The sequence below is a fragment of the Numenius arquata genome, chromosome 9 (assembly GCF_964106895.1).
Source record: "Numenius arquata chromosome 9, bNumArq3.hap1.1, whole genome shotgun sequence".
NCBI lineage: Eukaryota > Metazoa > Chordata > Aves > Charadriiformes > Scolopacidae > Numenius > Numenius arquata.
The window spans coordinates 53,962,499-53,989,825 of record NC_133584.1 but is presented as its reverse complement, the minus strand read 5'-3'; the positions used below and the strand labels follow the sequence as shown (position 1 = coordinate 53,989,825).

The 27,327-nt window shown below is 43.0% G+C and overlaps 1 protein-coding gene across 1 annotated transcript in view; it reads right to left on the bottom strand.

Moving 5' to 3' along the window:
• The window catches only part of KLHL29 (kelch like family member 29), a 244,924-nt gene that overhangs the window by 36,593 nt on the left and 181,004 nt on the right, over nucleotides 1-27,327 (bottom strand). Inside the window, exons 5-6 of the mRNA XM_074153745.1 lie at nucleotides 18,903-19,102; nucleotides 12,226-12,485 (exon numbers count right to left, since the gene is read on the bottom strand). Coding sequence (XP_074009846.1) covers nucleotides 12,226-12,485; nucleotides 18,903-19,102 — 460 coding nt within the window. The remainder of the gene's footprint in view (nucleotides 1-12,225; nucleotides 12,486-18,902; nucleotides 19,103-27,327) is intronic.

Genomic DNA, 27,327 nt, shown 5'->3' with positions numbered 1-27,327 from the left:
AGCGGGTAAATAGGATGGATTTCATAACTGCCATGGCAGAGGCTGAATAATACCAGCAAATTTGCTAAAAATGTTTTAATAAATAGGGCTTATTTGTTGGTGAAACAAATTGTGTAGTTCTGGATTTTGGGGAAGTCAGACTCCAGAGGGTGCTATACAAATACTGACAGGAAGTTTCATCTTCTAAATAAATACATTAAACCTCGGAGGGCAAAGGACACCCGAGCAAATGAAGCTGTCTGTCACTGAACACGGCTTAAAGGAGAACAAAACCCCAAGAGAGAAAGCTGCAATCAAAAAACCAAGAGTCCATCCCCAGATGATTCTTTTTATATATAATTGCTTATATCACAACACAGCACAAGAGTAGTGAAAAGCAGAACAATAGGAGACCGTGATTCTCGAGAAGCAACGCACACAAGCAGGATGCAAACTAAGGGTGCACAGCAAGAAAAGATAATCATCTGTTGTAATAAATATTCATATAGCAGCAGCATCCAAAGATCCCAACTGGGACTGAGGCCAGGATGCAAATAAATATTCCTGAGGTCCCTGTGACTGGTCCTGAGAACTGCTGGGTGCCAGCAGCATCTGCTGGCCTGCAGATGCCTCTGGTCTTCCAGAAGCTACTTGGCTCTCGCTTTCTCTTTCAGCAGCACGCGTGTCCCTGCAGCGCACGAGAGCCAAGTCACAGCAGGAATGGGGCAGGGGCACAGCGAGATGGGAGTGCAGGGACATGGCCTGAGCCAGCTGATGGGCTGGCCAGACAGGTGAGGATGCAATAACACCTGGGACCACTTCCAGGGCTTCCCCTTTCCCCAGCCAAACTGAAGAAGCAAGCTTCAATTGGGAGGAAAATAGGAATCCACACCGTTTTCCCGCTGGAGAGCTACATCAGCCTGGTGCACGCTCAGTGAAAGCGAGGATGTGACTACTTGTGGGGAGCTGAAACCCACACGCGCCTGTGGGGCCACGGCAGCAAGGAGACGACCAGGGTCTCAGGCTGACTCCCAGCCCCCTGCTCACTAGCCCTCTGTGACACTGGGGCTGGTGATTTTAGGTACAGCCTGAAGAGTTGAGGCCTGGCCACCCTGCAGTTGTTTGGGGATAAAAAAGTTGTTTGGGTGATGCAAAAGGGATGGAAAAATGCCAGCGCTGCTCTTTTGAAAAAAAGAAACCCCACCGATGTGAGCAGCGAGTTTGTGGCTCCTCACTGTTACCTCCAGTGCGGCACGGAGCCGAGTAGGGCTTGAGATCACTTCATCAGCCTCCAAACCAGAAGAGAAGACATGCCCCTCTTTTCCCTTGCTGAAATCCATTTCCAAGGCGCTTTCTGGGAGGTAAAACGGCTGCTTCCTCTCCCCAGAGTCACAAATGTCAGGCACTTGGCTGCAGATACCTTAATGTCATTAAACGGTACCTTGTAGGAGAGGGAGCAGTGGACATATGGCAGTGGGTGGCAAAGCTCTGATTTCAGGAAGTGTTTTTTTTAAGAAGGTTGGAGGCGGTTAACCTTACACAGGAGCCAAGATGGAACGTGGCATCAGGACATGGGAATAATGCGGATAGCGGGTATACCGGGGACGAGCCAGACAACCTGCCAGGGGAGGTTAATCCCCACTACAGGCTGCTCAGGAAGCAGAACGAGCTGCTAAAGGGCAGTTTAAATAAAGTCATAAAATACACGGAGTCTATAGTGGAGCCAGAACCTTCCCTCAGTGTGGTGGGACATGCCAGCGCTGCCCCTGATGATCCCGAGGCAGGTCTGTGCTGGAAGCATCCGTACCATGAAGCAAGGCAAAACACAGGCACAAACAGTTGTGCCACTAAATTAGGACATGGGGTTTGACAGGGACCAGGATGTCCCGAAGCTGAATGTGAATTTGCATTGGGAAGAAAGGTCCCCTTTGGCAGGATGGACAATTCCCAGGGGCCCGGCAGAGTGACTGCCTCCATCTCCCACCTTTCCCAGAATAAAGGAGGCAGCACCGCTGCCTGAGCACGGCAAGCTCTCCCTCTTGCTCGCCCACCTTGCTTTAATTAGATAAGTGAGAAAATGTGATTCTGTTTCTCTCCTGGATTTTTCCCCCCCCTTTGTCTCCTCTTTTGTCTGAGCTCATGGCTTATTTTGAAGTGGAATAATAATTAGAACATGTTGCTCCCTTTCATCAGCTTGAAAGTTAATGTCACATATCAAAACCGATGTCACTTTTCACTCTTATTCCTCCTTTTGCTCAAACAGCTGGAAAAAGCCGGCTCTGCTTGTGTGTGCGTGCGCACGACCACACGCAGTCGCGACTCGGGCTCATCGCTGATGGCATTAAGGGTACATATAATCGCAGTGTTTTTCACCAAGGGATTTGAAGAGTATGTACCATCGCAGTGTCTCTAGAAGACAGGAGAGGCTTTTATAAACCAACGGCTTTTTGCATCAGCTCTTTTAAGCACTATAGTCAAGGGTGAATTTCATTTAGCCTCACTGATTTAAGAATATTCAAGTGATTTAGGCAATCAGCAGCCTTTTTCTTTTGTATTCTCCCTTATGAAGGCTTCCTAGCACTGTTAGCTATGATTGTACTAAATATCCTGTTACTATTATCCTTTTCATTTAAGACTGGAATAAGCACCATAAAGCATTTCGACCTCCTTACGATCTCTTATTTGCCCTCCATTCTCTCTCTTGCCTTTCCATTTTTCCTTATACAACTATGAAATATCTACTGCACCTACTGATGTTACTGGTTTTTATTAAAACAGCAGAATACCTGCACAGGGCATGTTGCCAAATTCATCAGACAACAACCTCTGGTCCCTGGAGTTGCGGTTTACGCCTCGAACTCGGAGGGCGTTTTCTTCTTGCTACTCGGCTGCAGGCACTGGCTGGGCAAGTAGAAATATTTCTCAGGTCTTTGCTGGGAATGACTTACGACTACTCTACAACCTGCATCACACGCCGGGGTGAAGCAGAGAATATTAATGCCCTTTCTGGCCTAAAATTGGGAGTTATCAACTCATAGACATGGGAGACCATGCCTCAGCTCCCTGAAAATGGACACCATTATGCAAAATTCTAACGAATTTATTGCTTAAAATGCTAGGGAAGTTTTTGAACATTGTCAGGACTGGTTTGGCAGGTGACGTGAACCTCAGCGTAGCTCCTGTTGGATGAAGGGAACTGCTCAGGTTTTGCATCAGCAGAGGATCTAGTCCATAAGCTCCTTGCTGAGCAGTGATGCTGCCAGATACCCCCGCCATGCCGTGCATGGCTGGGGTGATTCTGCCCAAGCCACGGAACTGCTACCACCTGAGCAAAGGCTTTTTGAACAGTCACTGGGGACACAACAGAGTAGCGACTTTTGAGAGATGCTTCAAGGCACCTATTTCACTGATACCAATTTCAGTAGCTGAACTGCAAGCAGCATCTTCAACCAGCTTGCAATCACCAGTGTGTGTCATAAAAATCAGGGAAAGGAAAATCTTAGGAGATCTTATCTTTCCTTAATTACCTAAACATTTCAAGGGAGAGGTTCAGCTCTAGATTCAGACACCTAAATAGGTACATACAAGCAAGTATTTACTTGTCAGCTAGACATGTGTAAACTCATGTTATAATTAATAGAGATTTAGTCAACACGCTTAACGCAGTCCCCAGAGCAATCTGAGCTGAGAGGATGCATCACGCACCAGGGGAAGCAGAGAATATCAATATCCCCTTCTGTCCTAAAACTGTGAGCCATCAGCTCCTGGGAAAGGGAGTATGTTCCTCAGACCGTGCCTCAGGCCATGCCACATTGAGATGTCTACAACCAGACGTCAACCCAAACTGGAAGGTGATCAATTCTCCCCTCTGCAGGGAATTTTTGTGTCCACTTTCCCTGGGTGCTGTGCTTGGAAGGTCACGATCACACTACCAGGAAGCCTAAATGTTATCATTGGGTGAGCATTGACTCAGAGGAATATATGATCAACTATAGTGTATGATACACTGCACCTTGAAGTTGACCCTTTCAAGTCTTTCCCTAATAATCAGTTAATAGTTAAGTTACTCTCAGCTCTGTAGGCAGGCCAGAGTTTGAGCAAACTAGATTACAAAACAGTTCAATGTGGGTTTTTTTTGTTCCTGGCTGGTAGCTTGAGCGAGGATATTTACTTTGCAAACTTTTTGTGACATTTCTTCTCCTACTAATTATATCGGTATTATGAATGCTTGCTTGCAAGTGGGCTTGTTCTGATATCTTCTAAATCTCAGTTACAAAACCCTCTTCACTATCACATAATGATAATCTTTTTATTCTTAAATCTCTAATCCAGTAAAATCCTCACAGGTATTCTCCAAAAGGACTCTCAATGTGCTCCTGCATAGACTTGGGCTACACCAGTATACAGTTACTTTTACTAGGAAATATGTTTACTGCTACAGAGTCAAATTTCCTGCTCCTTAAATGCTACACTGGAAAGCTCTCAAGATTTTTAACATTTTTGAAGTAATGCCCAGAGAGGTTAAAATAATGTTTCCCTTATGCCTTATAACTCATGTGCCTCTCTAGTTTACTGTTCTTTCTACAAAGGACCTTTTGTGCTATCTGCCTAAAGAAACAGGCTTCAGCTAGAAATACAAATCCAGAAGTTAGATTACCCACATTACGACGATAGGGTTTTGCTCCAACAAACTGCTGTTTCAGCTCTTTATGCATAGCTCCAAGAGAATTTTTAAAAACATGATGAAGTAGGAATATATTTCATTCATCTGAGAGGAGATTTGTTGTCTCACATAAACCCTGGGTTCAGACTGGCCCCACATCTTGCACCAGCCTGATCTGAGAGCTGCAGCAAGGATGTCCTCAGATGGAGGAAGCCATCAGGGACTGAACTGAAGCAGAATCAATTCCCCACCACAGAAAATTCCTTCAAATTAGAAGAGGGCACTCTAATTAAAAACACCACCCCAGCCCCCCAAACCAGCAGATGCTAGCCATTGATTCCTACCCAGCAGTCAGGTAACGAGCCGCCCAGTGAGCTGTGCTGATGGTGATGGCTGGGGATGCAGCACGGTGGCCAAGCAAGAAGGTGCACTGGAGTGGTGACCTAAGCGGTCCCTCCCTGCAACCAGCCCAGGCTTCCCCAGCAGGGTACCCAACCTGATATTCAAAATATTGCTGGCTCCAACCTTCCAAGTGCAAGCCCAGCAGGGAACTGGCTGGTTTGGGGAAGCCAAAACTGTTAATCACAGAATCAAAGAATCACAGAATGATATGGGGTTGGAGGTTGGAAGGAACCAAGCTGTTGGAGCACTGCTTTGCCATTTTCAGAAATATACCTTTTCCGGCATATTTTCACGGTGTGGCCCTGCTATTTGGTAACGAGGGTACTTGCTTTGATACATCTAACCCCAGGTTATGACAAAGACATGCCGTGTTTCCAGTAACCTCCTCACATTCCTACACCCAAGGTCGCATCCGAGCCCAACCTAAGGCCTCTGGCGTGTTTGGTATTTATTAATCACTTGTACTGACTTCTTGGAATTGTAATGGTGCCTTCAGATTGAACCAAAAGGCTTGGTAACATGTCAGCCGATGGCCTCATAATATCACGAGATAAACCCGTGGCAGAAAAGCTGGGTCACAGGCGCTGGGTTCAGCCCGTGCCTTGGTGTTAGGATGCCACGTGCATAAATCTCGTGCCCAGCAAGAAAGAAAGAGCAGCCCCTCTGTCTTCCTGAAATAAGGTTTCAACGTGACATCTTTATGGCAGCACAGCTGACTAAACACCGTAATGTCATCAGCGCTGCATAAAGCGAACTGCTGTCCTCTTCTCCGAACTGTTTGCAGAGCTGCACACGGGTAGGTATTTCTAGCAGTAATACGATGAGAGTTTTTTTAAATACGCAGGAAGATAAATCATTGATCCATCACACTCAAGAGTTTACCCGATATTGAGGCTTAAAAAAACTCCACTCTTACCATGCAATCGCTATCCTGCTGACTAAACGCTGTGAAATAAAGTCCCTGAATTCCCCCAAAGGTCGCTACAGAGGTGAGTGCCATTCCTTTTGTTTACGGGCAGTCACCTATTCAAACACCCATATGCACATGGATACACCACGAAAGCACGCTGCCAACAACAAAATGGCTGAAGCTTGTAAGATGTTTCACAAAACCAAGTAAACTCCCGATACATCCACCCCAGCGACACACTGACACACAGATCCACGTGCAATAATTCTCCAAAAATGCTTCTTGCCTACACTGTAAACCAATTTTTTTTTTTTTTTTCTGGAGGTCGATCCCGAGCGCCGGGGCCACGTGCAGCACAAGACCAGTGCAAGTGTGAGGAGCTGCCTGTGGATGTGTGTCTTTGTAAGGCCATTGCATCAGCAACAGCAGAGAAGCACTTTGCAAACAATAGGAAATATGTTGGAAAAGCCACAAATTAAGAGACTGAGAGAACTGGGAGACAAGAGAGCTCCTCAAACCAATTTGAATTTCTGAGAAATAATTCAGCAGATTTTCAGTCAAGGGTATCCTTTTAAAAAAACTGAAGTTTAGTATGGGGGGAATTTAAGGAACTGCTAATTTCACCTGCATCCTGTTTTTTCTTTTTTTTAATTTAATGCAGTTTTTTCCTCCAATATATAGCTAAAGGCATGTTCCTGCACTGATTCTGTTCCTGCTGCTGCCTTTTTTTGCCCCTCTCTAACCCTGTGCAGGCTCTGAGTGTCTCTGCAAAAGCCTCATTTAAATCTGGGCTCTTTGAGCAGCCCATCCCTGGGAAATCACAGGGGTTACTGCTCATCCCTTGCGTTTTTCACTTTCAGAGGAATTGGAGCTTCTTGCACTTTCATTATGGCCTCTCTTTGAATTTGTCTGCTCTTCCCACAAATGGATTTCAAAGCATCAGGGTAGTCTGGGCTTTTCAAAGAAGCCTAATTGAACCATAATAGAGTGTTAGTGCCTAATTCACTTAGGCTCCCTTGGAAGCTTCTTTTTCATACTCATCCCAACACCCCTTTCCTGAAGCTTGATGCCCTTAAGTACACTGACTGATCAATTAATTTCCTATTGTGATGAATTTAAGTAATTTGTACATGCTGATATTGGATATCAGCTTCTGAATATATCATTACCTCCCTTGTGAGTTGGATTTGTGCTTGTTCCCTGTCATAGACTCTCTTTTCTTGGAGCGAGCTGCTCTTCTGCATAACTCTGGAGACTCTTTAAAATGTGCCTGAGAAATTTCGCTACCATCTCAACAGCTTAACCACAGACCAGGGATCTTCCATCTGCTCTCTCATGGTTACCAACCCCTTCTCCTCTGTAGGATCTTGCCTCTGAACTGCCATTCTCTGTCACTGCCAAAATATAGCTCATGGGCATTTGTAGCATTTTTGACATAAATTCTCTTCTCCTTCTCTCTGTCACCTTTCCTCACCCTCACTGTCAGATACAGGACTTTCAGGTGGGCTTTGTGCTTGCTTAGACTAATTTGCCAAGTCTCAAATTCATCCCAGTGGTCCTTACTGTTGTTACACCCCTTGCATCCTTCCAGGCAACTCCTCTCCTTAGGGCTTCAAACACTTGTAGGCATTTATCCCTCTTTAGCTGTCATTAGGCCAAGTCATGCATATTCATATCTTTTAATCTTTTTTTCCTCACATCAGTTCCTTCAGTCTTTTAATCATTTGTGTTGCTCTTCTCTAAATTACCTCCAATTTGTCTACGCATCTCTGGTTCTCAGGCACCATGAAGATGCTGTTTAGACACATCTGCCTCTGAGGACACAAGTTCATAGAAGGCTTGTTAATTCCTTTATGGTGGAGACATTTCATTTTGCTGCCGGATACCCTGATTTTAAACAGGGTTTAAAATAGAGGGCACACGATTACATCCTTGCAGAGTGCAACAAAAGGTGACTGCCACTCAGCTGTCAACTTCTTGTCTGCCCCTCATCGCTGCAGTACCTGCTGCTCTTCCAGCACTACTCCGGGCAACTTATTGAAATGTTTGTCCTCTCCTCACTTCTTGTGCCTCCTTAGGGCGAGAGGGAAGCTTCATGCAACTGGTTGTCTTGTTTTTCCAGGCTTTCTGTTATTAATAAACATGTTGCTATGTTTTTTGATGTCAGAGGGAACAGATACAACTTTGGACATGGAGCAGAAAGTGAGAAAGTTTCCAGCGAGCTTTGGTATGTTCGTGCTCTGGGCAGGCAGCAAATTGCTGCACATCCAGCAACTTCACATCTTCCCCATCCCATGCCGATGCTGGGCACGACCACAGCTCTGTGCAGCCCCAGCAGTCGTTAGTACCAGCGGAAAACGTGGCTCGTTATCTACCAGATCCTCCCAACAGCTCATGTGGGAAGCATTACTTCCCTCCACCTTATAGTGTAAGAAATGGGGGCAAAAAGGTGAAACAACCCGCCCAAGACCACGCAGAGAGCTGGGGGATGAGCCCAGGTGAAGACTGCTTAGGGTCTGGCAGAGATCTTTGCTTGTTCGGACGGCTCAGACCATCCTGGTTTCCAGACAGTAAAGCCTCCATTATGCAATACTTTTTTTTGCATGAGTTTGCTAGAGTTGTAATAAGCTTATCAACAGGATAACTGTTAGGATAAACCCTACAATCTTGTCCATCAGTCAGGGAGAGAAATAAATAGAAAAAACAGTGAAATTCAGCTTTTCCAGATGTGTCAGCCGGCTGCAGGCTTTCCACTCAGTGACAAGCAATCAAGAGAACTCCTACAAGGAGCGGTCTGCGTCTGCTGGTACAGGAAATTACCTACCTAGTCCAGGCTTCACATCACAGGTTGCTTCTTTTGGTTAGACCGATTATATGCGACTGCAGTACCAGCAGCACTAAAATAGCTCCATAAACATTACCACATGAGCTGGCGCACTGCTCCAATGCACTGGATCCAGTTATTTACCAAATCCTAGCTTAACACATATGTCATTATCTGAACTGCCTTTCTGTCTTATGTAGATGGATCAATAGCCTTTAAAGCACTGTTATTCCCTCTTTGTAACAAGGCTTGGAAGATGTTTTTTGTAACACCACAGACCACTTTCATAACCGCTGTAAGACTCTGTATGAGCACAATTTGGAAAATTAAAAGTCAGCCAGAGCACAGCTTGTCAACTTGCCTTGCAAGCAAATCCTGGTTCCTTCCCTGTCACTGCCCTCCAGCTTGGTGGGAAAAGAATTAACAAGAGCAGAAACAATTAGACACCTGAAGAAGAGCTTATAGAAAGGCAGAGAAGAGCAGGAAGATAGCAAACTCAACGCCCTTCCAGGAGAACAGGAGGCTCAGCTGAAAATCTCCTTCCCAGAGGCTCTCAGAAAGGGATCCGGACAGGAGCGGAGGCAGTGATGGATAAGATGCCATACGAGCCCAGCACAAGGAGCTGCAGTGTGGGGAACACAAGCGGTGAGATTTACTGTCCCCAGGCATAAGCTTGCACTCCAGAGTGACATAAAGCAATTAAAGCACAAGGAGTTTTGGAGGGCTGCAGTTGCCCTCGGGGCAGAGGGTGCTGATTTAGAGAGAAGGCTCCTTCTCAAAGCTCCTCTGCGGGGATGTCTCTGCTGAGCGAGCCCCTGCCAGGCCTGCCCAGGGAAGATGGACACGCAGGTGAGAAGAAGAGCACAGACCTTTCCCTGCTTGTGCCAGACATCCACCTTTGGGATAATCACCAATTCAGTGCTTGGAAGATGCTGGCAACAAGGCATTTTACTCATCTGCCATTGGAGCTATTAAAAATAAAAATGTGATGATAGACCCTGACCTGTCACGCAAAGGGAGGTGGGGAGGGGGAGACAGGAAGAAAGTGTAGGCCCTGGAAATCCAAGACCTGAAAGATTTAACTGCCACGACTGCCTTTGGCAGAGAGAAATAAAACCAGACCGGTCACCTGAGGAGTGCAGTAGAGCAAGAGTGATGTCTTGGGGCTGTTCCAATTCATGGCTAAAACTTCTCCCCACAGATCCCACCAGCTGGGTGCAGAAGCAACAATCCTGTTGCTGCACTGGTGTCCCCCATGTGCTGGCTCCCCACCCCAAAGAGACTAAAGAGACCTGATTGACTCCATCTCACCAAACTGTGAATCAAGTCAAAATATCCATGCACAGCCCCTGCAGGAAGGTCCATCCCACGTTTGGTTTTGCCACGGTCACCCAATTCTATAAAGCTCTGAGCAGCCTGTGCATCTCATGGGAGCTTGGGCACTTCCCAGCATGGTGGGCCTTGGCACACACCAAGCACAAATTTTCATTCATCATCTTTGTCAGAAATAAGATTATTTAGGTCTATCTTCCTTCCTATCCACCATCAGAGCTTTTTGTTCCATGGGCTCTGAAAATGCAGAAGTCATTATTGTAAAGATGGTACTGTTCATGGTAAGTATGAGTTCCTACTTTTAGAAAATAAGTACCTATTTAACTAAGAGCTTTATAATAGATCAAGCAGTGCACAGAGTACAAAAAAGTGAGAGCTACGATCCAAAGAAACCAGTTTAGTGGTAGGATTGGGCATGAAAATAGTTATCCACTTGGTATCTTTAATATTAATTTATTCAAGATCCTCATCTCTGGATAAATACAAATTAAAAATTAAAAGCCCTTGTAAAGTAATGCATGAAACCAAAGCACCACAGAGAAATTTGGAGAAGCAAATAAAACTGCCATTGTAAACTACAAAGGCACTGCAGAAGCAGGGCAGAGGGGAAGGCAACTTGGAAATAAAAAAACCCCAGAAAACCAAACCAACCGCAACAGGAAAGGAAGAAAGAGGAGATGGTGGTGGTGGCAGCAGCGAGAGGGGGGCAACAAAACCCGCCACTTAAAAAAATAAGTTCATAACTTCACCGCAGTAGGGCACAGAATGAAATATTTAAACCAGCAAGTTTGAAAATGTAACCCAGACTGCCTGGTGAGTGACACCTTCTGTTCGCACCAGGCAAACAGGCTACTGCCGCAGGGCTCCCGTGCTCCGGCCCCTGGGAATAATCCCTGAGGTTGCATTAGGTTCAGAGCTCAGTCAGAGCTGCACAGAGCTGACTGCTGTCATCAAACTTCAGGCAAGGTGTGAAATACTCTGTAAAGCAGCGTTTTTCAAGGCTGGCGAGAGCCAAAAATGAGCCCATTTCGATAAATCAATAGTATTGTGAAAAAGTTTTAGGCAATAGTAATATTGGGCCATACTAAATGGCATCCTTGGCATGTGCAGAAAGTGGTCAGAGAGAGTGGCAGGTCCCCAGCACAGGATGTCCCCCCTGAACGACTGTGGTGGGTTGACCCTGGTGTGATTTCATGATTTGGGGCACAAAAATGTGCAGCCAAGTGTTTTCCTGATTTCCAGTCTGGTCCATAACTGTGAGTGGGGTTCAACCGAAATTGGCCTGGCCAGGATAGGCCACAAACTTTAGCCTCCAAAGGAGGGAAAAAGGTGAAAACAACCTTCCCCTTTTGGGGGCTGTGGGGAGAACTGGCCTCCAAATTGAGAGATTTGGGGTTCAGACCACCACAATTCACTAACCATGAAAGCTGACTTGCAAGAGCTGCACTGAAGGCAAGTGGCAGGTTTTTAAATACCACCAGGGGAGTCTTCTGGTCCCAAGGACAATCATCAGTCTCCAAACAGTCATTGCTTCTAGCTTTTATCTGGAGACTGTGCTGAGCAAAGTAATACACTCAGCTTTTTAAGTCAAGAGCAGACTGCATAGCTCAGATGGTTGAGGAAAGGCTAACTCTAATAAATATATAATACCCAAGGGGTTATCTAAGCAGCCAATATAGATACAGAATCTTTTTTTTTATGTACTGAAGTTACACTCATTCAGTATGTGGCATCAAAAGAAATACAGATTTTCTGACAGATGTTTATTTCCCACTGTTACTAAAACGCATCCCCTTCTTAAAGCAGCGTCTCACACAAGTCTAATCCTTCCTGATTTATCTCTGACCGAGCCCGCAGCCAACAACCCAAGGCCCTAGCTTTGTACCATGCATGTCACAGACAAGATTTTGATTCTAAATCATCAGATATGGGGATCATATTTTGAAATTACACACATTTTATGCATAGTCTGCATTCCCTTTCTCTTTTTTTATCTGACCTGCCCATCCCATCTCCTACGCACCCTCATGTTTAAAATTGCATGGGGATGGTTTCTATTTTAAAAGAGGCATTCATGGGAATGGAGCAGAGTGAGGCTGTTGAGATTATTTTTACCTGAGCTCTGATTGCAGCGTCCTTCTTAATCCACTTTATCACTGTTTCATACACCAGCTCCTCTGCTTTGGTGTTCAGGCTGTCGTTGGACATGTAGGAAATGAAGTCGTCTTTTGAGATATTAAGGATCTCTTCTTGGTTTGCCACCTCTGGGAAAATCTGCAAGGCGTATGCTTTGGCCATGTTGTATAGTTCAGTGCACTGCATGGCTTCAGCCATGGCTAATATTCCTAAGCAGTTGCTAGCAGTCAGCTGTTTTTCTAAAAGGAGCCAAAAAAAAAAAAAAAAAAAAAAAAAAGAATGTGAGAATTATTAAAAGCAAGATTCACATTCGTACCAAGATCATGAAAAAAATAAGTGCCACAGACAAGCCTCCAACTCTAATTAATTTCAGGGACTTAATTAGGAGGAGCACTCTGGGTTACTTTAGAATTGGGGCTTAAAGTACAAAATCAAAGCCTGTCTAACAACTGAGCTGGGGATGGGGAGAGAAATGCACTTTCCGAGTTTGCTTTTTGTGTGAGCCTTCACAAGGCACCGGGGAAACCTACTGACATAATAGTATCTGGGGCTTCCCAAGGGACGGGAACCCAGCCAAGAGACTGCTGCTATTTCTACCGCCCACAATGTCGCTTTAAGAAACAGCAAAGATGTAAACACCAGTGCAGACACTTAAGAATAAATGCAAACAGCACTAAGGACATTTCTGAGGATGCTGCAGTCGCTTTATGATAATTTTTGCCCTGTTCAGCTACTAAGCTACTTCAAATAAAAAAAAAAAAAATCCTCCCCCCTCTTTTTTTTTTTTTTCAAAGGAACTTTGTTGCTGCTGAATGTGATGACATCCCTTATGCAAAACACAGATTATACCAACGCCTTCTGTTAAATGTTGTGTAGTGGGTTTCAAAGAAAATCATGCACAGAGGAGACAGCATTATCTCCTACCCGGCAAACAGAAGTAATGGCACAGTGTGTAGCTCTGAGTTAAAAGTGTGCTACACCATACATTTGACTGTACTTTTTTCCTTCTCAGCTATTCTGAAGAAAAACCCACCAATTTCAGACATTTATAAGAGGAACTCTCAGATTCTTCTCCGCTTTTGTTAACCAAGCCATTATTAATAGGCAGAATATATTCTTTTAAGATATAGGACCAAGAAAAAAAAAAAAATAAGAGAGGGACAGACTGCAATAGATCACAAAAGCATTGGTACCAGTGGCAGGCTTCTGCGCTGCCGGAGGAGAAGTATATCATGTTTGGGCAGTGTCATATCCTAGTGCACTATTTCAGACCACTGGACAGGAAAGTGTGATGGCCCCACATCTCTTCAAACAAAACTCCCATCAGACTGCCTCTGCCGGAAACGCTTGGGGATTTTTCCCTACACTCATGTCGTGGTTTCGGTCTTATCATTCTGAGAATGAGCAGTTTTCTCCACAATATGCCATTAATTTCAGAGAGCTAGAGGAGGCCTAGCTAGGATGTAAAGTTACAGAACAGAAAATTGGTTCGGTTTTACTTCAAACCGGGACAACCCATCTTCTGCCTTCATCAGATTTAAAACCTGCACACTGTCTATATGTGGCTTTTATTAAAATGGAATTATGACCTACTTTTTTTTTTTTTAACTTGGCATGAGATTAGGAGGTTTGTGTCTTGTTTTTTTTTCTTTTTTTTTTTCCTCTAACTCTTTTTTTTTTCTTCTACAGATCCAGCAATCTTAAAACTAGGTTATCTCATTTTGCATCAGTTGATTGTACTGACTCCAAGGAGCCCATTTCCTCAAGCAGACCGGAGCAGCGGCACTGTTTGCCATCAGTAGATTTTGTCACTCAAAGACTGCCCAGAGACAGGCTGCAAACTGATAGCTATGAAGCACAATGCTCCTGAAATTTCTTCTTTTCCAAAAAAAAAAAAAAAAAAAAAGAACCAAAACCCTCTTCCAGGTTCCTTGGTTCTGTCTGTTGGCACAGTTTCATGTATACATACGGCTGGGGGTAAATAATCATCTAACAGAGCCCCAAACTCTCATCATTGCTTGGCAAACTCTCAAGTCAAAGAAAAATTGGACACTGCTCCACCTTATCCTCATAGGGTTTATAATAAAGGTAATAATCAAGTTTGACTCATTAAGCAGCTGTTTACTAGCACATGATGGAAAAGACTTGCAAGAATGAGTCTTTGCCTTCAAGGGACTCGGTCTGCCTCTATCAGGAGAGATTTCCATACCATCCCCAGCTGAGCCTGTGGCGTGGGGCAGAAAAAACACTGGTCATGACTGGTTTCTTCTGATCTGGACAGGTTTTTCTACCTCTACCAAAGCTGGGTGACAGATGCAGCCCGGTACGCTGGTGTCCAAGCTGTTCCACCTGGTTCCTTTGAGCTTCACTCCTTCCTCTTGCCGAGAAACCGCTTGGTGGCAGACCCAAAGGATGTTATCCCTGTCTGATTCAGCAAGTATCGCAAGGGCGTTTAGAGGGGTCCCAGGGAGATGCAGGCTGGGGGACGTTCAGGAGGCTGGTGACACACTTCCTTGCACTTCATCACCTTTGATGTGATGAGCACCAAAGCAAGGTGGGCACACTGATGTCTCTTTAAGATGAAGGCTGGCATGTGAACTAGCGGGATTCATTGCAGGTGAGCAAGACAGAGGTTGGGGCAACAGCTATAAGAGGCAGGGAAAATCTCTATCCTGTGAACAGAAAAAACATCCAATTTTTCACCTCCAACACAAAATCTGGGGGCAATATTGATCTTTCTTGACTCCAGCTGTCGATGGTGCAACTGAACAATCACATTAGTATCCCCGTACACTCATAAGCAAACAATTCGAGGAGGCAATATGGAAATATTTTGGATTAATCTGGTAATATTTTGGATAACAACTTCAGGATGAGCAGAACCATGCCTGTTACCCTTCACTGACTATAAATGTAGCCTACATGACTACTTACATCCAGATTTCTGCTATATAATATGGCCCATCCCAAGTGACTGCAATCCGGGGGCACTTCTGGATGCTGACACGACAAAGACAGCTGAGGACCAGTTCTGCTCCATCTGCTCCCGAGTTATTGTCCTTTGGACGCTGACACGTTTACAATAATTGCTGGTTTTGCCACAGTGACACTGGACTTGTAACAATGCATTTTTATGGAGTTTCACCTTGAGTCCATCCAGAACACGACTGCTGACTACTAAGCTATTCCCAGCACTCAAGGACAGTTCACAACAGACTCCTCAGTGGACTTCAAGGATATCAGATGTAACTGAGTAGGTTCTCACTAATTTGAGACAGTGTTGGATAGCATATTTGTTTCTATGTATGTCACAATATTGCAGATCAGCAGCTGGTGTTCTCTGCTTGCGTTAGACATGATTTTGGAGTGGGATCCTATGCAGACCCATCATGAAATAATCAGCCAGGCAGACTGCTAAATCTGCACTTCTGGGAGTGAGACGACTTGAGATAAAGTCAGCGATAGATGGTCTGTAGGAAGGATTACTCAGCGAGATTGTGGTAAGAGCATGATGGAAGCTCAGTGGTTGATATAAGCAAAAGATTTCACTTTCCCTGTGAGAGTGTTCCTTATTTCTTCGTTCTTCAGATATTGTTAATTCTTCAGTTTCTCCAGTGCTGGGCAGCGCGCTTCTCCAGCTGACTCAATATCCTCTACCTTGGATGAACAAAAAATTAGCCATAATACTTTCTCTTGAATTCATAAGGACCATAAAGGCCTCTTCTTCCCTCAGGTGCATAGGCCTGTTCATCCAGGTCTCATCACTGGTCCATCATTCAGTTTTTCTCATAGCTCCCCCTCATACTCTTTGCAAACTTTGTCTTTGTGCCCTTTGCCTAGGAGACTAAAAAAATTCAGAGCTTCTGCTCTTTCATGTTCTGCTCCATGAATCTAACAGATTCCACCAACTTCTTTAGACTTAAGGAAGAATACTTTTATTTTATCAGCAGCAGGCTGGAGTACAAGCTCAGAATTTGTTCACTCCTGTGATGGGGGTCCCTGCATCATGGACCCAAACAGTGATACTGAAGAATCACCTGAAATCCAATTTGAGCCATAACTGTGATGATAGCGTAAAACAAATTTGAAATAAAAAAAAAAGGAAAAAACCTCAAGTCTTCAGCCATATCGATGGAGGAAATACCTATGATGCCCTGACCGGTTTGCAAACATTTGCCCAGTTATCATATGGTGCCTGCACGAACTTGTCAGCATCGTTGCATCAGTCGGCACAAAACTGTTGTCATCTCTCGTGGTCTAGACAAAAGCAGAGGAGACAGCATGTGGAGGAGAGAGAGAACGTGGCTATAATTAGCCCAGTGAAACTGCTTAAGAAATCTCCCGCTGAAATGAAACAATTTTCCTGACTTACTTGCAGCATGTTTCCACCAGAAAGTGCAAGTAGATTTGGGGGACCTGTATGCAACGCTGCTGAGAGGCCCAGGACAGAGACACAAGAGCTGCCTGGACATCAACCAGTTAGGATCCTGCTGGAGCTTCATGGCTGAAAAAGCCATGAACTTCCTCTGAGATGTCTGTGCTCTGCTGAACAGACTTATCAGTTTGGGGCTTTTACTCTGGGCGTCTTTGGACTTCCCTCCACTTCTCTCACTATTTAGATGTGGCCACTGATGGGAAAGAATCACTGTTTATACTGGTGAATCCTTCACAAACCCTGGAAAAAAGCCCTGATTTTTACCACATTTTTGCTTTGTGGGAGCAGAGGTGGCTGGGGTGAAAAGAAAAAACACAGCCACAGAGAAGAAAAGATGTCTTTCCCTATACTTTTAAGATGGCAAATGCTCTACTATCTCTGTAAAGCAATCCAGTCACAGCTATAAATAAAAATAAGCAATTACACTCCATGAATTCTCCAAATGACAATACAAAATTCCGGTGACTCCCCATATATCACTGAACTTATAACCAACTCTACTATTTCATACCATAACATGGTTCACTGAATTCAAATATTAACTATCGGAAAAGAGAAATCTCACATTGATTTAGTGAAATAAATGTATTTTGGTTTTGTGGCTGAATCTTCGGAGATAGCACGACTTAAACGTATCTGTTCCTGGAAAGGCCATAAAATCTAATCACTTTAAAAGGTGATGAAGGGATGCTGGGGGAAAGCAATGCCAGAGCCAGAGCCCTTAGTCAAGCTGCACAGCCAACATGGTGGGATTGCAAAGCATAGATTCCATTTCCCATTACCCACTCATTTAAGAACAGACTTTTAAACAAGGGACATATAAAAAGCTGGAAAGAAGAGAAGGATAAAATACCACAGATTCTTTTCCAATGCTTTTATTGTACCAGCCTAGTCACACCACTCACCTTGCCAGCAGGTCAGCTTAGCCATGAAAATTAACACAGCAGTAAACTGGACTCACTTGAGTTTGGTTTTTTTGTTTTTTTTTTTTTTAAATGAGTGCAACATTTTCTAAACTCCCATCTTCCACACTCTATAATTCTAGATGTCAATTTTAAATGAGAGCTGCCCAAGAAGAATCTATAGTTCATGAGGGTTGAAAATATATTTGGGGTCCAGAGAGACCCCAGATGTCCAGTGAGAATGACATGTTCCATACCAAGCTAAGCAAGCCTGAATAGAAATCAGACGTCCAAAAAAGATATTTGGAACTTGGACATGGCAAGTCAGTCATGTAAGATCAAGCTCACACTTTCTGTATTAATAAGTTTGTGCTATTAATTTGTAAATTATTACCGTCTCATTAACTGATACTACAGGTGTGTTAGCGAAGGAGTGGCATGTGATGCAGGCAGGAATTTGAACCAACATGTGTTTCATTTGAACTCCAGTTCTGACTCCTCTTCTGCCATAACAGAAATGGGGCTGGATGGTTCCAGTTCAGACCAGTAAAGCTTAGTTAACTGAGCTGGTCACCTTGAACTGTTTTGAAATAGTCTATATTGAAAAATATACAGAAAATACAAGGAGCAGGCTGATATGGTGCTCTGGACAAGAAGAATGGGCTTCTCATTCATGGTCATGAGAGGATGGACAGAGGCACTGGTGATGATGTTGATCCGAACACCCTCACTGGGGCAAACACTCCCCGTGCACACAGGGCACACCAGTTACCAAAGGAAGGCCCAACAACCTTTCATTCCCATCCACCATTTGGGATGACACATATCCATCAGACCATAACTCTGTATGAAAGAACAAACCCCGTGAACATTCGGCCTGGAGTAGTTCAACCAGATCTTGTTTACAAGCACATTCGACATGTGAAAGACTTTCTCGTGGATGCAAGAAAATTGTGGAACCTGACTCCTCTGTGAGAGTCCACCCCCAACTCTTTCAATGCTTGACCGATCTGGCCTGATGTAGCACCCAACATTTGCTGTCACAGTTATAAGCAATCTGCGCGTTACAGCCTGGTGTCTGTGCGGTGATCAAACGCTGGGAAACAATATGTCATCACTGATACCAAGTAGGAACCAAGATCTATCCAAGATGTGAACGCAGCATTTTAAATTCAAATATCAACCCAAATAAATACTGATGTTTCTTTTTATTAGATTTAATCTTGGGTTTCCTAATTATCTTTTAAGAGTTGTTAGAAGGAAGGCGTACAAACCTTAAACTGAAATCTTAAAACCTTATGAGATGAAGGGATTCTTACCTAGAAACGAAACGCAGACTTTACAGAAAGTATGAAACTGGAACTTGCTGGCAGCTTCCAGTAGGGTTTTTGCATTGGCTGAATCTATGATCAAAGAACCTGTATAAACAAATTCCAGGAGTAATTCCAGGACATCCGCAGTGAGGTTGGACATGGCCAATTCCAGCTTCTCCCCGCTTCTGCTACTGTCTCGTGGTGACCTGGTAACAGCAGACAATTAAATTACGGACATTACACTATCCCCTTTTTGTTGGCATTTATTGATTAGTGAGGGCTAGAAAATCGCTTTGCACCTCATTATATTTCTCCATTATTTTTGTTTACGGAACTGAAGAATATGAATTTTAAAATAACTGAACTTAAAAACTTTAACTGGATCTGAAAGAGAAGAGTCTTAAAGCAAGTCTTACGAAAAATCTGTTTATTGCTACTCTGCATTTTCATGCAAAAACAGTTGCAAAAGAAAAGGAAAGGAAAGAAAGAAAAATGAATGAGCCAACATTAATGAAAATGAGGAACAGGATTAGCTTTCAAAGGGAAACAATACATTTTAACATCTTGGTTAACATCTCATCCTCTGTGCATAATATAACTGTTAAGGAAAAAACACTCTCCAATTTCAAGAGAAAAGGTCATCTGCTTTTTCAGGAATACAGCACTGGAATAATTTTAAATGTCGTGTGCATTTAAGGATACATTTAAAGACCTTTTCATAAAAAAATAACAATAATTATTAATTTCTGTTTAGTTTGAACTTCTCAGTATGTTATATTAAAGTATAGATATGATATGCATATATAGACAGTCATACCAAATATATATATATATGTATACTTATTCTAAAAATCTATTGTTCCCTTTTAGGCACTAAAAAAAGGAAGCCCTTCATGGCAATTGCTTTGAAAACTGAATACAAGACAAGATAGACAGACAAAATGGTTAGAGCAAAGAAGGGAGAGGGGGGAAAACAACAACCAGCTCTGCCACAGGAAGCCAGCAGCCATCCTCTAGGAGTTTCATGACTGTGGCCTACGGTTTTTCCTGCATGAAGTGCTGAACAATTTGGGGATCAAAGTATCTCCTGCATTTGAAGTGTGGATTAGTGCTCGTGAAATTATTGGACAAAAAGAAAATTATACTGAATTAAAGTAAGGGCCGAGTTCTTAATGCATGGTTGGCTGATGTGTCTGCAACACTAAAGACAGGTTACACCTGAAAGACAAAAGTGACGATAAATTTGGTAACATCAAGGAGGGGAGGGGAAATCTGTTGGAGTAAGAAAATAAACTCTTTTAACGGTTAGGACCATCCAGCACCTTCTCAAAGAAACATGAACTTCTAGTCCCTGGACAGTCAACGTCTGCTCGCTCCAATTCTGCTAGAGTACTTGCAAAAGCCATGGCATGATTGACACAAAACCGGCATACGATGCTGCATGACTTATACGGACTGGCCAAAGCATCACTATTCACAGGCAACGCCAGCTTAAGCATGAGCAAGAGCACTACCAACCTCTTGGATTCACAAAGCTGCCTAGAGAGGTGATGATCGGACCTCTACTGCCACAATGGAGGAAAAGTAAACAACATACGAGGTTCAGTTTCCTTCCCTCATGACATCCCACCCCACCACCCCAATAAACCCTAAAATCATTTAGGAAAACACTTAAAATTTGCAGTGGATGCTTTGTCACTGGTCTTCCATTGACTAGCCCTGTTTAAGTCAAGGGAACAGCTTTAATTTACATGAGTCTTTGCAGTATCAAAGCTTTAAGGAGGTCTCATTTTTCTACTGAAAGTATTCAGATGGTGTCCATTACTACAATGGAGGAGCAGCTGGCAGCCCTTAACTTCGTATGCTTCTCTAAGGTAGTGAGCAATGGTTACTCCCATATACAAAAGGAATCTTGGGCACAAGGACACAAATACCCTTGTCTACAACCACAGAGAAAGTCAGGGCAAAGCAAAGAAACTAAACCCCATTTTTTAAATTCTAAATATTGGACTATCCCTTTGCATGGGAATACAGGCAGGTTAGATCCTCTTCCACAAGCAGATGGTTTAGAATACGTATTCATCCCAGTATCTCTGGTACCCCTATATGCAGGGGGTACATACCTGTATGCTACCCTGAATCCTTATGCTTCGTCACACCACAATACTCAGAAGGAACTCTTGCATATGGATTCAGTTTTGCACTCAGTGCAGAAAACCTCAGGTGTCAAAACAGAGGAGTTGCCATTTCCTAGATCCTCAAGAGGATGTCACAAAATGTTCTTCTTTTTACCTCTTTCTCACACTCACATACCAATAACTTTCCCCATATCTGATTTATCTCCAGTTGTGCACACATCCAGTGCTGCACCCTGGGCTATCAAAACGCCTCCTGGTAATTCTGTAATTCTGGCAGAATTGTTTCCAGAAGTAGTTTGTACCCAACAGTGAGTTCATGTCTACGTGGGCTGGTTAATAAGGACATTGCCGAAAATCTAAGTGAGATTTGGAGGTACCCAGCAAGCGACAGAATCAGGCTCTTTGCACTGTGGGAAGCCTCACCATAAGCAATTATTTATTTAACGCACTAATTGCACTGTGCTGGTGATGGCTGCGGGAATGACTGCGTGTCACCAGTGCAGAGACCAGGAGGCACAAAGGAAAGGATGATGTGACACCAATGTCAGCGTAGACACATACCCGTGTTAGCAATAACTACAAGCTGCTATTTTTCAGAATAATTAAGTAATAATCTCTTTTACTTTGTAATACACCAAGCAATAAACTGCTGCTGCAATTGATTAAACGCCAAAGAAAAGCTAAGGTGTTTGATCAATCGCTAGAGCCACTTACGGCAAATATAATACAAAGCTACAGAGATTATTGATATTACACAATGAGCCAGAAATAGGAAAGAAAATCATCCCCATTCCTTCCTCTGTGATGCCTTGAATGTGTTGTGCTGCTTTGCTTGAGCTCTCTAAGCAGCGAGCACTTCGCCTCCACATTTAGCTGGACTAAATACTGAGCGCAGGCTTGGTTCAGCCTGCAAAGGGACATCACAGCTACCCTGGTCTCCACGCTGGGGATCTGCCTTGATAAGCGCTGGAAAATGGACGGGGAATGGGTTGAAGAGGGTCTTAATCGTCAAAAAGAAAGCATTCGAAGGACTGGAAGAAAATAATGTGGAGAAACAGAGACTGATGTGACTGAAGAAAGGAAGGCAGGGATTCTACAAATTTCTTCCCCTAAATTATTTCAGTGAATCAGGTTGTGGCATCCCCCTCCACACCTGACCAAAGCTTTTTGTGTTCCTTGTTTTCACACATATTAGATTATCAATATGTTCTTTGTGCTTCTACTTCATGTATTGGGACAGAGCCTTCTCTCAGCTACTCCAGAGGAACCGCAATGAAGTGGCTAAAGCTGTATTACAAGACTGTAAATGCATACACAGTGGACTGGGGAAGATCCATACGAATGTATACAGCTGTGCCCCAAATAGCTCACTCTGTATCGCATCAGGAGGAGTTTTGTCGGTGGCATTGGTAGATGCAAACATTTAGAAAAGTCTCCTCTCAGAAAAGCACTGACTTCTTGCTGTATGAGCTGTGAAAAGGTAATGGCTCTACCTGGTATATTCACTCCTGTTCCCCCACTCCTGGCACAAACACAGGGTATATTTTTGGGGATGAAGAGCCGCCTGCTTCGTGTTTCAGTCTCACCTGAAGTCAGGCAACGTACAGTTATCGTCCGTGGACATCATTAAACGTGGCACATCCTGCTATTTGCCCTGCGAACTCTGAAGTTTAAACAGAATGATGTCATTTTATTGGCCTTGTAATCATTGCTCATATTATAAAGGTCACACATTTCACATTGTGGCAGAAAATCAATAGCTCTCCCAACAGCCTCTGGGGGAAAAAGTTTTGCTTCTGAAGAATAATATATAATAAACAATTTTAGTCCTTACTTTATCATGGCTGTAATCTTGGAGAATAGCTACAGCAAAAATCTGGCAAAGGCTGATATATAAACTCATTAAAATTAGGAAGTGATTTAGAACAGGACTTTTAAAAGATTTATCTTGAGCTAAACAGCAGAGGTTTGTTTAGGTCTACATTTAAACAAGCTCCAAGAGCTCTTTAACAGCTTAATTTTACGGTAGCTCTTGGGGAATTCTTTCAGATTTACAAATCATATATTTCTCCAGCAAGGTGATAGACCTGAGCAACCTGCAAGTAGAACTGAATGCGCAGATAAGCAGGAAGCACAGATACACTCCGAACAGATAAGGGGGAGCTACTGAAAAATATTTTGTATTTTCTGGAATAATTAGATCTAACAAAATAAAGCCAAGGCCTTTGAACATACTCTGGCTACTTATCCTTCAACCTAGTTACTTAAACTAGAGAAGACAAAGGCACAGGGAACCTTTTAAAGCAAAAGATGGCCTGACTACACTCTCAAATAAGAAATCAAAATTGGTGTCCCTTTCTGTTAGCTAATATATAGAAAAGAGCCAAAGTACTTAAATACTGCTATCAGGAAAAATAACCCTAAAACCTCATTTGCAAGATTAGGAGTGGATCTGACAAAAGAAAAAGTAGAGAACTTTACATTTTTGGTATTCATTTGGTATATTTGGTATTCATTTGTCATTTCCATACATGTAATACACGCAGACAAGAATCAGCACTAGTGTTTTCATGCTTAATAGTGATGCAACCGAGTTTTCTGCATCTTGAGTTATAAATATATGTATATCTATGCATTTTCCCTGCATTATTTGTATCACCACGTTCACGTAACAGAACTTCTGTGTGATTCAGTTCAAAACATTTAATAGCGAGATGCCTCGATTCGCAAAGCTGCATTTAGAGTCTGGCTAAAGTAGCTGTGTAAGTGAAACACCACTAGCACATCAATTTGTCAATTTGTGGACAACACTACCGCCTCTAATTCAGGCTTCCCTCATGGTTTGGATATGCTGCCTTTAACCGACTCGCAACATTATTTTGACTGACTAATGGTTTGGCTACAGGCTCACTCAATTTTACATCAAATATGAAAAGCTACCTATCCCCGGTGCAGACGCCAGCCAACTCTCTGTTTACAAGCTATAGTCAGAAAGTCAAAACAAATTCTGGATGTTCAAAATGGAGCCATCTGCACGGAATAAACATGAAAAATGTGAAACATTTTATGTAAATGTACATTACTGCCTAGGAACAGTTGGTTCAGCTTCCTCCCAGGCTGCCTGGCTGGGAACAGGAGGACTGACAGAGTTTGTGACACCTATTTACATTCAAAGCCATATGACTCACTGTGCTGTAGACTGAAAGGTATGATGTATATTTAAGATTTGCGCTCCAAAAGGGCACCAAAATTATTTTAAAAGACATGTTCAGAATTATCATTTGTGTGCTTTCCCCAGGCATGTGGGACTTGGTGTGTATCTTTTTCTTTCTGCCTGCCCAAGGTCCGTCACTTCTGCTTGTCAACCTGCTTCTCCCAACAGAAGGCAATGGCAAAGAGCTAGCTCCATAATATAACCTCAATTTTGTTCATATTACACTCAGAGGTTTTTTTTAAGAAATAGAGAACAGGCTGATGCTGGTAGTGTAATAATAAACCATTTTTTATCTTTGACTATCTACTGCTTAGGATCTCACACAAGGCAGGAATGGGAACATCCTCCACTAAAAACACATGTTTGAGCTAACAGGAAGCTATGAGACTTCCAGCCACCCTGAGGCATCTGAAATTCATATCCTGGGGCTGGTCCCTCCCTGCACGGACCAAAGCAAGGGCCTGTCCCACCAGCCAGCTGCCTGCTGGCCTCTTCACCCCACGCCTTCCCAGGATCTGCCCCATCAGCTTGACATGCGATCATGCTGGCTTGCTCTCATGCTAAGGGACATAAATGTTTACCCTACATTAATTGTGTTCCCATTCCACTAGAGCAAAACATTTGCTACCAAAACAGACAGGGCAAAAAAATCAAATTAAATTGCTTTGTTTTCTGGACAGTGTTTTGGTCTCCAGACAACAGGAAATCCAAGATTTTTATGTAAGATGAAACATTTAAATGAAGGGAAGCTACTTCTTTTTATTTTTGTGAAATTATTTTGATTACTGAAGAAAGGACTGCAGACTGGGATAGGCAGCATCTCATGAGCCTTAAGAGTCTGTTAGCTATGTGCTCATTAAAAACTCCTGTTCAAGTCTACACAATTTAGACTGAACATCTTGTTTACTGTGGAACATAATCCTTAAAGCATTGAAACTCCAGGCAAAGAAGAGAGTACAATGTTGCTGCATCTTAACTGTCCACTATTTGACTTTTCATCATCTTCACAGTTATTAATGGTTCAAAACCCACATGTCTATTTACCTTGGGAGAAGCAAGAAACTTCGTTATATTATGGCCAACCTTCAGCTATGAACAGGACAGACAAGGCACTCTACATGGAAAGCTGTATTTCACATCGAAGAGCTTGATTTATCATAATTACACGCTCATGAGATATAAAAGCATAGATGCCCAAACATACCAACATACATTTCCACGACACACGCAGCAAGATGCATGTGCATCCTGTGGTAACAGGTTATTTACTGAGTTATTCAAGTTTATGCAGCTGCAAGGTAATCAATCATGTAAATGATGACAGGAAGGGACATTTATAGAGCAACATCATTGCAATATGTATGTCATAAGGCACTGAATGTTCTATTAAATAGGATTTTTTAAAAAATAAATTACACCCTAGCATTGCTTCTCCTTTGGAATTATTTTATCAGCTCAAAATGTATTAACTTGCAAATCTCTGCCTTCGTTATACTATCTTGTAGATAAATATTATCTTTGAGCCTCAGCCACTATCCATCTGTCTCATGAGAGAAGAAAACATATACTGTAATGGTGCTATTGTATGATTACGATAAAGAACTAGTAAAATCACAAGATTAAATAAATTACATTGTTTAAACACAGGCTTGCAAATTTGTCATGAAAATTTGCCTGACCAACAAATCCATTTGCTCACTTTTTACCAGGTTGTTGATACAAATAACGTTCCTTGTTCCAGGCAAACAAAATTTGGCAAGACTAGTGTAACTTATTAGGGTCAAACGCTGCCAGTTTGCACCTGCTCTATCAGAAGAAAATCAGGAAAATTAATGGCTGTGAGCTCAGGCATGCACTAGCAGCTCCCACTAATTCACCATCACAGAAATGATCATTACAAACCAAGTCGAGCAACGGGATTAACAGCAAATGCTTTTGTTCACGGAGAACACGGCCAGAATAAAATAAAACAAACAAAAGAGCCACGTCTCCTGTATACCCTTAATGCTATTCACCGACGGAACACAATCTAATTGCTCGGTCAGGACTGTTTCTAAAGGCGCGGGACCGGCGGCAGCCTGTAACGCTATAGTGTCGGAGATCACAGTCGGGGGCACAAATCTGCCTCCCCGCTGAGATTTAAGAAAGAAGATGAGGAGTTTGAAGATGCTGGCTTCAACGACTAGCAAGTGAATGAAGAAGTGAATAGCGAGTGCCCTTGGAAGAACAGCATTTCATGACCTAGCCTTTTGCTAGGGACTGAGAATAAACTGAATCTCACAAGGTGGAGAAGCGAAAAAAAACCTGGGCCAACTTATTAACAGTGCGGGATCTAACTTGCTTGCAGCCTAATTCAGCAAATATGTGGCAAAATAGCCTGGGGTGAGAGCTACTATTTGTTAAAGGCAAATAAAAGATGCAAGCAGGTTTTGGTGGATTATATGGGAAGGAAGATTAAAAATGAAATGACAGAATAAAAAATTTATTCTCATCAAACTTAAAGCTCACTCCCTTAACCAACTCCTATCTGATTTGTTTTAATGATATTTATTACGCCCTCAAAAACCAGCTTAGCAGAGAGCTGGCATTATGCAGCTAATAAATCTGTTTCTTAGGAATGTGGTGAAATTTATACAAGTAATTATCTAAGTAAGTCTATCCAAGGCTTTCTCATCACTGCAATGTCTACAGGGAAAACAATAATAAAATAATGATAACCACAATTATTATTTATTACTACTACGATGATTATGGTAGTGCCCAAAGATCCCAATCAGCATTTCAGTAATTAGGATTAATTCTGTCAGGCACTGGTTCTTTCTCACCCAGCTACAGGGTGTTGCTAGCGCTTTTCTACAGCATATGTAGAGCCAGCCTGTGCTTTGGCTATCAACAAAAGGTAATATATTGAACAACCTATGGCCACAGTCTATGCGGGAAAGGGCGGGTAGCTCTTCTCACCCCATCAATCCCTGCCCACACCACCCTGCAGAGCAGCTTGGAGTATTTCAGTCGCCGAAGCTTAGTGCTACGCAAGAAAAAAAGGGGGGGTCGTTATCTGATATGATCATAACCTCGT